General features: G+C 33.1%; 1 protein-coding gene across 1 annotated transcript; it reads left to right on the top strand.

Moving 5' to 3' along the window:
- Positions 1-1082: 1082 nt before the first annotated feature.
- On the top strand, positions 1083-11294 carry LOC135839472 (peroxidase-like). Its single transcript, XM_065355503.1, has 14 exons — positions 1083-1468; positions 3704-4199; positions 5096-5381; positions 5561-5769; positions 5863-6036; positions 6311-6504; positions 6746-6932; positions 7374-7571; positions 7676-7823; positions 8230-8386; positions 9053-9223; positions 9486-9684; positions 10685-10790; positions 10915-11294. The coding sequence occupies exons 1-14, from the start codon at positions 1289-1291 to the stop codon at positions 10997-10999; spliced, it is 2790 nt and encodes a 929-aa protein (XP_065211575.1). The 5' UTR covers positions 1083-1288; the 3' UTR covers positions 11000-11294.
- Positions 11295-11962: the final 668 nt, after the last annotated feature.

Raw genomic sequence — 11962 nt, 5'->3', positions numbered from 1 at the left:
ATATCTTCTGATCTTCAACTAGGTATATATCTTCGTATACTCACTAATGAAGGAATAATAACATAATGTTGGTAGGTCTAGGTGTTATACATGGCAACGTTGCATACACAAATAGAATTGTGTATTAATAAGTCAGAATAATGGATTAATCCTGATGCGTGTAGTGAATTAAAAGCCTATGTCTATCAATCCAAATAATTTGTATGTACTACATAGGAAACATTGTACACATAGGTACATTTACCATCTCATACGATCGACTTTTTGCATTATGTACCTATCACTGCTGTTTGGAAAGTAGCATAAGCACTTTGCTCTTCATGTGCCTCCTTCATAATCTAGAAAATATATCCTAGGTATAAATGTGTAGTTTTCCGAATCTAAAAGATGAACTCAGCTTTGAAAACTTTAGCTGGTAGGTAAGTACAAGTAGGCAATTACTTACTTCATTTTATACAATTTGTTCAAACGTCAATCAAACAGCTTTTCTTTTCAGTGTTAAACACCATTTACCTATAGTTTGTAACAATTTCTTCGAGTATCAAGTAGGTACCTCTATACAATTAATTTTGAATCAGTATTTGTGCATCGGTGCATCATTCATCGAAATAAATTTATTTTGATCATCTCATCGTTAATAACATCAAGTCACACAGGTGGGAACAAAAATCAATGTCGGATGAATCTCTTATACCAGAGATCTCTCTCCACGATATTATATGTATTATATTATCCATTGCAAAATATTCTCAACGTCAGTATTTCTCCATGCCCTTGAACAACTCGAAGACAAAGAAGGGGAGAAATTAAAAAAAGTAAAAAAAAACTCGTAACATGATTTATTGGTACCATTTTTGATAGGTGGTCGATTATAAATTGATGAGATTTATGACTTTATAGCAACTTTTTGTTTCACGAATTTTATATGCAGATATGGATGGGCAAGTCTAAAGTATACATACATACTCGAGTACCTATGAGGCTTATACTTATACCAGAAATCAAGATATCCGGCCACCCACGCGATTTGCCGCGCACAGCGCCGACTTGTTTTTCGGTACATGGAAGGCCACGTACGTAAAACAAATGGTATCTGGTCGTACGTACGAGTAAGCTAGTTTATATAGCGAGCAAAACTGAACTAGAAAATATTCACGTGCGTTCAAAGATTATATAAATGTGTCGTCTTAGTATCATAATTTCTATTACCGTAATAGTTTTAAAGTTACATGCACCGGTAGCCGTTTGATGTTTCGCGGATAGTGATTTTCGATCAGACCTCACGGTGATGTCTCCAATCAATATAATTACGATAGTAGTATTATGTTCATTGTCATCTGTTTCTTGTCAATTTTCAAAAGTATTACACGATTTAGTGCCTTCTCAGCAGTCAGCATTACAGCAACAATTGCAACTTAGACAAACAGCTCTAGAACACCAATTAAACGAACTTGAAAGACAATTTCAGGTATAGATGAAACCTACATGTATTAGCCTTTTCTTAACCTATCTATACCTATCTAATTATTCCAAAAATGCTGTCTATGTTACATCTTATCAAATTTATCGGAGATTGGTTTTTATTTTTGCAGCGATTTCATAGATTCATTTGCCGTTTTATATTCAACTTGATGGGTAGTGGGTACCTAGCTATTCATTAATGTGGGAATCTAAAGAATTTGTTTTATTTGCGAAACCTAAATTTTTATTATCCTTTTTGAAGAAAAAAAGGGTCCGGTGAGTTTGGACCACAAACTACATATACAATTTCAGAAAAATGTGTTTTGCAGTACGTCGTGATTGAAGGGATGGGTGTCAGATTACATTCCATTGGAAAATGCGTAAGAGTGCGATTGGTTTCTAAGAACGTCTTTAAATTCTACGAAATTTTTGGTAAACATCGCCCATCAGCCTTTAAATGATTAAGATTCAGACAATAGTGAATCATTTTAGAGTACTTAAACAGAAAAAAAACCTTGACTTACCTACATCTAAATCAACAATATATGAATTGTAACCGGTGACAACAGATTCCAAGAATTCGAGCATAAGCTGATCAAAGTGATCCCAGTCCCAGATATGGTTCAAATTGGCAAGCTTAGGCACCTAATCTTATTTAAGCACTTGAGAAAAAAATTGAAAACTGAATCATACCAGAATTTTTGAAAGGTTTTAAAATGGTCGAAACGATCAATAATTTATTTAGGAGGTCAAAAAAAGTGTGAATAAAATGTGGGTACCTATTCTATCTCAAGTACCTATCCATATGTAGATAAAAAGTTGATATTTTTCGTATATATCTACCTATTCAATTTTGAATTTTCAAAAATTCACTAAATAAAATTCGAAAAATGAAATTTGACTTTTGAAATTCGGCAAGACCCATTTTTGAATACTCTTTCGATTTGTTATCTAATTTCTACTCAAAATTTATTTCGTCAAAAAAAAATGGTTATGTAATGTGCATAACATTAGCTCCAAGAGTTGCCTTCAAAATTTTTATTTAGAACGATTTTTGGTGAATCATAAATCGCAGAGAATCGATTTATTTACCCATTGTTGTTATTTAATTACGATTCGCGTGAATCACTCTCAACCCTGACTCTTCCATATGAGGTCAAGTCTATGTCCTGTTCAATTAGATTTTTGCGGGGTACTGCAGCTCTTTTATGCGCCTGGTATGTTTATTATAATCCCACTGGCATTGCACTGACATGTAATAAAGTGAGTAAGATGGAATTAGGTTTATGAAGGAAATAAATTGTATCTTGTTGATATATGTATGTACTTCTCTCCACGAATGACCCCCGTGCCAAAATCTTAAAAGTGGATCCTTTGGTACTGAACGGACGGGTCCCTAATACGAGTACGTACCTACTACCTATACCTAATCAAACATACCTACAGGGTGCCCAGAAATGTCGTGAACCCCAAAGAAATTTTTTTATTAAAAATATAGGTTGGCAACGTGAAATAGATGCATATGATTGGTGCAATGTTATCACCTTAGTCTAACAACCATCATGTGCTATCATTATTATCATTCAGTGTGATCAACCGAAACATTAAGCAGAATGGTATTTTATCCTACTAGTAAAATAAAGTGATTTTTGACGATTTTTGAGGTTTATTTCCCGAGCAAAGCGAGGGAAGTAATTAAAAATCGCCGAAAATCACTTTATTTGACTAGTTGAATAACATATTTTATCCAAACGTGTGAAGAAAACGCGCATTTGATCACTCGAGCGACTAGCGAGAGTGAATAAAGTAGTGTTTTATTCTACTAGTAGGATAAAACTTTTTTTTAGGGGTTCACGATATTTCTGGGCACCCTGTACCTACTACTACCTACTCACAAAGAATTTTTTTGTGATTCAAACAATTGGGCCATTGTATTTTTTTTTTCAACCAAAAAAAATGTCGCGAGGGCTCTTGAAATTTTTAAGAACTTGTCCATTGAGTTTAAAATTACCTCAGAGAGAGGTTGCTTCCATCATTAGTAAATTTATTACGTAGGTTGATAGATCGGTAGTTATAATCAAGTACAATATATAATTATGTAGATAAGGTTCAACTTACATATATTCGCTAAAAATGAAAACATAACTTAATTTTTCATCAACCTGTTTAAAAACTCATTTAAAAAATAGCGATGGCTACTCACTCACGTATTTATACCCTACTTGTATTGTTTTCCTTTCAGGTGAATCAACAAAATGGTGTTGTATTTGAATCATTAATCAACCAAAGAAATAAACTACAACAAGATATAGCCCTCATACAAAGTCAACTATTCCAATTAAAACAAGATCTCAGCCAACAAAACCAAAAATCTAGAAATCCCGACGATTCGTTAGTACCAGTTCCACAATTAGTGAAAAATGATCAAGATGACAATCTATTCCTTAAACAGAAAAATTTAGCTCAAGATATCCGTTTCCTCGATGCCCTGCAAGCACCGCCGACTTCTTTTGCAGATCCGTTCACCAATATACCAACTTTTCCTAAAAACGATATTTTTGCAGTTCCGTCTTTAGACGATGATTTACCCTGCGTTTCTACTGTTGGTAGTGGGTTTTGTAAACCTTTGATAAGATGTTTGGCATTTTACGCTGACATTCCAGAATTACGCAGACAGCCTTGTCAGTTTAGAGGGGGAGAGCTTGGAATTTGCTGCCCCGCACAAGACCGTTTATCAGGTATACTTTAAGGAAAATTTAGTCTGTATACTTACCTATGTGGTACCTAATTTTTCGTTGTTATTTGCACGAATTTCGTATACCTACATTGGAGTGATTTTTATTTTACCATTAGGTATAGGGTATTTTTAAATACCTAGATACGTATTATTTTTCTTTTCTGATTTTTACATTTGTGGATTCTTATGACAGAAAAGAAAGTCAAGTTTGGAGGCATCAAATTTTTCAAAAATAACAAACTTCGCCTTCTTGTTTTTTTTTTAGGTATACCTGTAAATTGATTTTTGAAAAACATTATAAACATATCTATATATATACGTGTCATTGAATATTTTAAAAATTATGCTTTGACGAAGCCCTTCTTCCCTTTTCAAATTTCCTAAATTCGAACTATGAAATTGAAAAAGAACAAAGTAGCTTTAAAGATTCATTTATTAAAATAATCTTTTGTTTTTCTTCTATTTTAGCGTAATTGAAGTGTACTTTTTGAGGCGAAGTGCAATTTGTTAAATATCGATTTCAAAAGCAATTAATAAGTAGGTACCTACATAAATGTTTTGACAAGTTAGTTGCAGTCGAAGAATTTTAAAATTTTCATTTTTCTTATTAACAAATTGTAAATTTTTATAAACTTTGACGGCAGGTATTCCTGATACCTTTTTGTGGGTACCTATAATTATTTTTCTTCTACAAAAACAATTAATTAATTTTGGAAGAAATGGAAGAAATGGAAGATAAATTCTTATCTAGAAATTGGGCAAATTATTTTGTATGTATTATGTCTAGATAGGTACCTATTAATACTCTCACTATACTACAAAAAAACAAGAATTTTTTGTAGGTAAGATTAAATTTTTACTTTAGTACCTACTTGCTCCTATTTGATGAAATTTCAGGCTTTCCTACTGCAAAACGAACAGGTGTTTTAGTTCCACCTCCACCACCACGAGTTATTGTGCCTGCATTTACTCCACAACAAATCAATCGTTCAATTACAATCGCTCTTGAAAAACTACAAGATAGAAAATCACTCGTTTCGAATTTATTTTCTCAACGAATTTTGGTTCCTACCGGTACTGCTGCTGCTTGGCATCAAGAACTATTTCCAACCTCTAATGAAACTTTGGAAATTGGAGAAGGTGCTCAAAAATCAGTGGAAGCCAGCGTTGAATTAGTGAATGAGTAATAAATGTTATTCTTATATAACTTTTTTATCTGAAAATATTTTTTTAAAAAGGAGATTGCTGCTTTGCCTTCCTTCTTTTTTGAAAAGAAATGTTTAATTTTACATTGCGGAATATTTCGACCCCTGGTGCAGAAAAAATTCAAAATTGGTATTATCTAATGGTATTTGATTTCAGTTTCAATTTGTCACGAGAACAAGGAGCATTTGGTCTCCCAAAGTTCAGCATTTTAAATACAGTTTTAGCGGACACCTGTCCTAAAAAAGCGTTTTGCAGAGCTCATAAATATCGTGCTACAGATGGCTCTTGTAATAATTTAAATCATCAACAGTGGGGTTCTCCCGGCACTGCTTTACAACGTATTTTACCACCCAAATACGGCGATGGTTAGTTGACGCATCTCACACTCGACAATTTTTATATTTCAATAATGTTATCAACAGACATAAGTATTTGAATGTTTTTACTGCAAATTAAAGGGGTAAATTCGCCACGAACGCATAGCGACAAAGGAGTTCCATTACCAAGCGTGAGATTAGTGAGTTCAAGCTTAGCTCAAGATCGAGACACACCCTCCGATAATTATACCCTTCTGTTGATGCAATATGGTCAGTTCGTCGATCATGATATAACACATACACCGATTAGTAGGGGTAAGTACGTAATTTTTAATGAAAAAAAAATGCCATCATTTAAAAAAATCAATATAGGGTGTGCAGAAATATCAAGTACCCCCAAATAAGTATGCATCTATTTTTAACAAAAAACTTTCTTTGGGGCACTCGATACTTTTGTGCACCCTGTATCCAATTCGTCTAAGTACTAACATCATGTTACAAAGAAAATAAATAGGTATCTACCTACTTATATGTATAAATATTAAAAACTCTCACTAATAATCAAATTTTTACTTATCTATATCTATAGGACAGAGTGGATTTGGTATTTCATGTTGTCGTAATGGAAAACCTATCGAGGCATCTTTACGTCATCCTGATTGCTTTGCCATTGAAATGCCATCTAATGATCATATGTTCTCGAAATTTGGTGAACAGTGCATGGAATTTGTACGATCTCTACCAGCTCCTAGACCAGAGTGTAATTTTGGACCCAGAGAACAAGTAAGATTGAAATTATAGGTATTTTTAGGTAGGTACCCACTCGTATCCACTTAATTAACAAATTAAGTCAAAGCAACTTATTCACTCATCTCGAAAAATTATCCTTGCCAAGTATTCACCTGTTAAGTTTTTGTTCGATTGCTTACCTACCAGAAAATTTTCGTTTCACTTCATCAACTATAGGTACATATCAATAAATAAATAATGAATACCTATATTATTTATGTCTAACGTAATACAGATGAATCAAATTACCGGATACTTGGATGGGTCAGCTATGTATGCTTCATCATTAGATGTGCAACGGGGGCTTCGTCAACTTCAAGGAGGTAAACTGAGGGCGCAAAACTTTAGAGGAAAATCATTGCTGCCAGCGAATCCTTCTGAATGCTCTGACGAAACTCAAAATTTAGCATGCTTCACTGCTGGTATGATATACATTATTTCTTTTCCATACAAACCAAATTGACCTAGATTTTTGTCAGAGACTTGACACTCGATGCTTTTAAGAGGTAGTTTTGTCCTGTCCTCCTGTCTCTGTTGACCCAGAGATCTATTTTCTGCAAAATGTCTAATAGTGAATGTCCAAATGTATTCATACCACATAAATAATAAAAAAAATTGTATCAACATTTGATCGCCTCTGAAATTTAAAGGTGGAGGGGTAGAAATCCAAAAAAAATAGATTTCAATCTCGAGGATTAGTAGTAACATACATATTTTGAAAACTGCCTACCTAAATAAATTTCAAATTGGTATTTAGTAGCGTAGCCACACTTAAATAGGTAAGGTATCAAATTACCTACCTTTGCAAATTAAATTTTTCCACCTTTCCTCAAAATATATTTTTACCTGCTGGTGCTGTACAGGTGATGGACGAGTTAATGAAGGAGTGGAGTTGGCTTTAATTCATACAATCATGTTAAGGGAACATAATCGAATTGCCACTGTGTTGGCTCAACAACATCCAAATTGGAGTGACGAGGCTGTGTTTCAAGAAACACGAAGGATAGTAATTGCAGAAATTCAACACATCACCTATAACGAATATTTACCCATCATTCTAGGTATGCTACCTAGTACCTACCTACATTATTTCTGAATCTGTACTCCTTTTTATAGCCCTACACATGATAAAAGATTTTTAATTCGATTTTAATATTTTACACAGGAAGTCAATACGTAGATACATTTCAATTAAAATCAAAAAATTCTGGCTGGACAAACTTATACGACCCAAATTTGAATGCCGGAATCACAAATGTGTTTGCCACAGCAGCTTATAGATTTGGACATACTTTAATACCATCCAATATTCAGTAAGAAATTATTACCTACATATCAAGTATCCACATTTTAAAAGTTTAAAATACTCGTAGATACTATACGTACGTAGAGCTATCTTCATAAATAAAAGCGTACAGACCTCCTCGAAGAAGAAAAAAAAAAGGAAAAAAAAAGAAACATTGAAGACGCACTTAGCGGTGCCTACCAAATTGAAATAAATTAAATATATTTTTGTACCCCGAGTAATTTATATTTCACTAGATACTATATTGTTTTAAAATCAAATTCTTTCTTGTCATTTATTCGTTGAAAAAGTGAAGATAGTTAGGCCGTATCTACTGGTTTAAATTACTTACTTCATTTTAGACGAAGCTATTTTTAAAAATTTAACTAAGACTTTTCTCCTTTGTTTTGTTTTTATTTTCTCTCGAAACGTAGCGGTTACGGGAAATTTGGTAATATTCGAGAAAATTTACAACTCAGTAAACAGCATTTTGCTCCTTTTTCACTCTACAAAGAAAGTGGAATTGACGATTTCATTCGTGGTTTTTCTTTTCAAAGTTGCCAAATGGCGGACAGATTTTTCTCAAGAGAAGTAAGTTATCTCTGAAGGGTATTTTTTTTCCTTCTAAAATACGTGTAGCGTAGGTCCTGCTTTTTTTGTTTTCTTTTTTTTTCATAGGTAGATAGATCGCTACCCCAATGAAAACAGTTCCTGTCTAATTTTATGGGTGTACTTACTGTTTGATCAAAGAGCATGGCTGGTTAAAATAGTAAATCGACTCTCGGCTAAATTCTGAAAATATCTATCTACCTATAGTTTCAAAATGGTTTTCGGAGTCTGAAATTTCATAGATGAAAATTTTTGTTTTTGTTTCGCAGCAATCTCTGATGATAGAGTATACCGTGCTGTTGTTAAACGTATTTTTTTCTGTTTTTTTTTTTGTTTGTTAAAAGATGTTCGAGGAAAAAATTGTGAAAATTTTGAATTTGAAAATATCTCATCCGGGGTCGACTAACCATTATTACCTAGCTACACTATTTTTGATTATGAATTAATATATTCTTTTTTGCTTGCCAATTATGCAATTTTTTCTTCCTAATTTTTTATTAATCCGTATCTTCCAGTTGACATGTCTATTAATAGTAGGTACCTATCTTTTTAGCTCCTGTATATGCTTAACCTGATACTTTGTTGTTATTCCTTGACTTGAAACAAATAGTCGGTGTAGCTTTTAACTAACTCATTTACATTTTGTAGATAACTGACCACTTATTCCAAGGTAATCTCAATTTTGGATTAGATTTGGTCTCTTTGAACTTACAACGTGGACGTGATCATGGTTTGCCCCCGTATAATGATTGGAGAGAAGTATGCGGACTGGATCGAGCCAAATCGTGGAATGATCTCGAAGATATGATGGATGTTGAGGTAGATACGAGATACATATTATGTATTTTTTAATGTATGAAAAGTTTGATCAATCGTTTGAAAAAAACTGTCATAATATCAATTTTCTGGTTGTCCAACCTTAATTTTGAAGAACTACAGTTCCTCACTGAATTATAACCTGGCTAGTACCTATTAAATTATTGGTAGTTAGGTAGGTAGGCAGGTGGGTAGGTAGGTAAGTACAGATACGTATTGTTATTGCATTTGAATGTTTATTATATTTTAATACTGTGTTTCACAGACTATCGAACGATTAGCTTCTCTGTACGACAGCGTCGATGAAGTAGACTTATACGTAGGTGGGGTATCTGAAAAACCCGCCGCTGGTGCACTCTTAGGTCCAACATTTGTTTGCCTGATTGGTGATCAGTTTTCAAGATTACGACGCGGTGATAGATTCTTCTACGAAGAAGGTGGCCAACTTTCATCATTTTCAGAAGGTAACAAATAGTTAATTACATTACCATAAATCAACCCGCTGCTGTAAAAAATATAGGATCAATAAGTCGACATTGTCTACGTAGGTAGGACATCTATTTTTGTGTAAACGTATTTACAATAGGTACCTACCCAACATTATCATCACGAATAGTATTCAAACGCATGGAAACAGCTTACTCTCTTTCATTAATACTTCTTGTAGAGGAGAGCTGAGGCTTAGTGATTTCTTAAATAAGGCACTAGTCATGAAAGTATTTATATTCCTTCACATAACTGACGGGGTTGTACAAAAATACCATGTTTTTTCTCGAGAGAGGATCGATTTTCTATTGTTTTAGAAATTTAATTGAATTTTGGTAGGTATATAAAAAAGAAGCTGCCGTGAAATGATGAACTTTGAGTTGTGATGATCGAGAGGTCAAAGTTTGAGATTTTTTTTTAGCCAATGTGAATCTTTAGCTACGCTTAAGTTCATTGTCTCTTCTCAAAATTTCCAGTGTACTTGGTTACATTTCTAGGAAGTAATTTTTTTAAATTTCAAATTCTGTACTTCGGACTACCTACGTTGAGAAAATCATGCCAACTCGTTTAAAAATAATTAAACATTTTTCTAGACTCTGCTTTATCAAATTTTTAAAAATACCTAATCCAAAAAACTGAAATATAAAAATTCTGCATATCTAAATATTTCATAGTTGTTACAAAATACAGATTGACAAAATTCTTATGATTTTTTAATTTATCGGCCAGAATTTAAAAGCAATGTAAGCTCTTAATTTTTGTTTAAAATTTGAAGAATAAGAAATACAATTTATTTCACTTTACTGTGCTTATGGTTGCCTATGATGAATTGACAAGGAGGAGTTTTATTATTTCAAAGTTCGTGGGCCGATCAGGTGCATCTTTCACTCTTAAGTGCCCACTTGTTAATTACCACCTACCCAAAAAAATATGTTTTGTGATTCCACTATTTTTTGAATTACTTATTCATTGTTTCAGCTCAACTAAGAGAACTACGAAAAGCTAGTCTTGCTCGAATTTTGTGTGATAATTCAGACAATCTAGTAGTCATGCAACCGTTAGCATTTTTCAAGCCATCACTTCTGTACGTATAAATAGCCTAGTATATAATATTATTGTGTAGGGTACCTCGTCTTTTAATTGATAAATTGTAAGTACTAAAAACTAGATACCTTACCTACTCATGTTTTTTATTATTTTATTTATAGAAATCAAAGAGTTCCTTGTGATAGTCAAGCAATCCCTAGAGTTGATTTAAGAGCATGGGTAAATGAAGTTCCAGCAGTTCCATGATTTAGTTGGTCGACGAGCCATGACTGAATTACATATACAGATACATTACGCAAATTAGATTTGTTTTTTTGAATGAATTATGGTTTTCTTGAAAGCTTTGTTTTCTCAAATTCAATATGTTTGTTATTTATTATTTTTATATGGTCACTTCAATCATTGATTAAGTAGATAATTAAAATGTTGGGATGATGAAAAAAGGAAGCTATTTTCTTATGGTGGTGTAAAATTGGTATTGGTTTTGACACAAGTTCACCAATCTACCTCCTTGCAATAAATTTTTTTATGTTTCGTTCAATGTTGAAATGCTGAAAGAAAATTTCAAATAAGTAGGTATCTACTCATAATTATCTTTGCATCGACCGATTTGTTTATTCAAAACCAAATCAAACACCTGCCTATTTGTATAATTTAAATCAACCAACTTGAATTGATTTTTTTTTTTGAAAAAAAACAACCACAACAACGCACCAAACGTTTTGTTATTACAGGTAAATTTTTGAATAACGGATCCGATTCTGTAAATACTCTTGTTATAGCCCATAGCGCCGGAAATATGTTACCCACGTTACCATTTTGGCTGTATACTGAAATAGCGAACGGTAGTAAACCAATCCTTGAACAAAAAGAAAGGCGTTTATACGTTGAGAGTAAACTATATAGGCCACCGTGATGCAAACAAAGGACTTGGGTATGCGGTTTTCTTAATATCCTTACCACGTTTTATCAAAATAATTGGAAAATACACAGAAAGTAGATACGTGTGTGATATGAACGCGAACAAACTCAAGTTTATAACAGTTGATCAGAAATAAATGAACGTTAAATATCTCGAGGAATATCTTAAAATACCTATCTTACTCGTACTTTGTGCAGCAAGTTCGAGAAGTTTTCATTCTATGCAAATAGGTAGGTACAGTTCGAGTAGCTACGAGCAGTTACGAATTGATCCGATATGCCACCATT

Source organism: Planococcus citri, chromosome 3 (genome assembly GCF_950023065.1).
Source record: "Planococcus citri chromosome 3, ihPlaCitr1.1, whole genome shotgun sequence".
NCBI classification, from domain to species: Eukaryota; Metazoa; Arthropoda; class Insecta; order Hemiptera; family Pseudococcidae; genus Planococcus; species Planococcus citri.
Note: the sequence above shows the minus strand (reverse complement) of the source record. Positions and strands in the feature narration are given on the sequence as shown.

Coding starts and splice junctions, on each gene's coding strand:
- LOC135839472 (XM_065355503.1), top strand. CDS start 1,289: ATGTCTCCAATCAATATAATTACGATAGTAGTATTATGTTCATTGTCA. Junction 1,469..3,703: donor AACTTGAAAGACAATTTCAG/GTATAGATGAAA, acceptor TTTTCCTTTCAG/GTGAATCAACAAAATGGTGT. Junction 7,824..8,229: donor TTAATACCATCCAATATTCA/GTAAGAAATTAT, acceptor CTCGAAACGTAG/CGGTTACGGGAAATTTGGTA.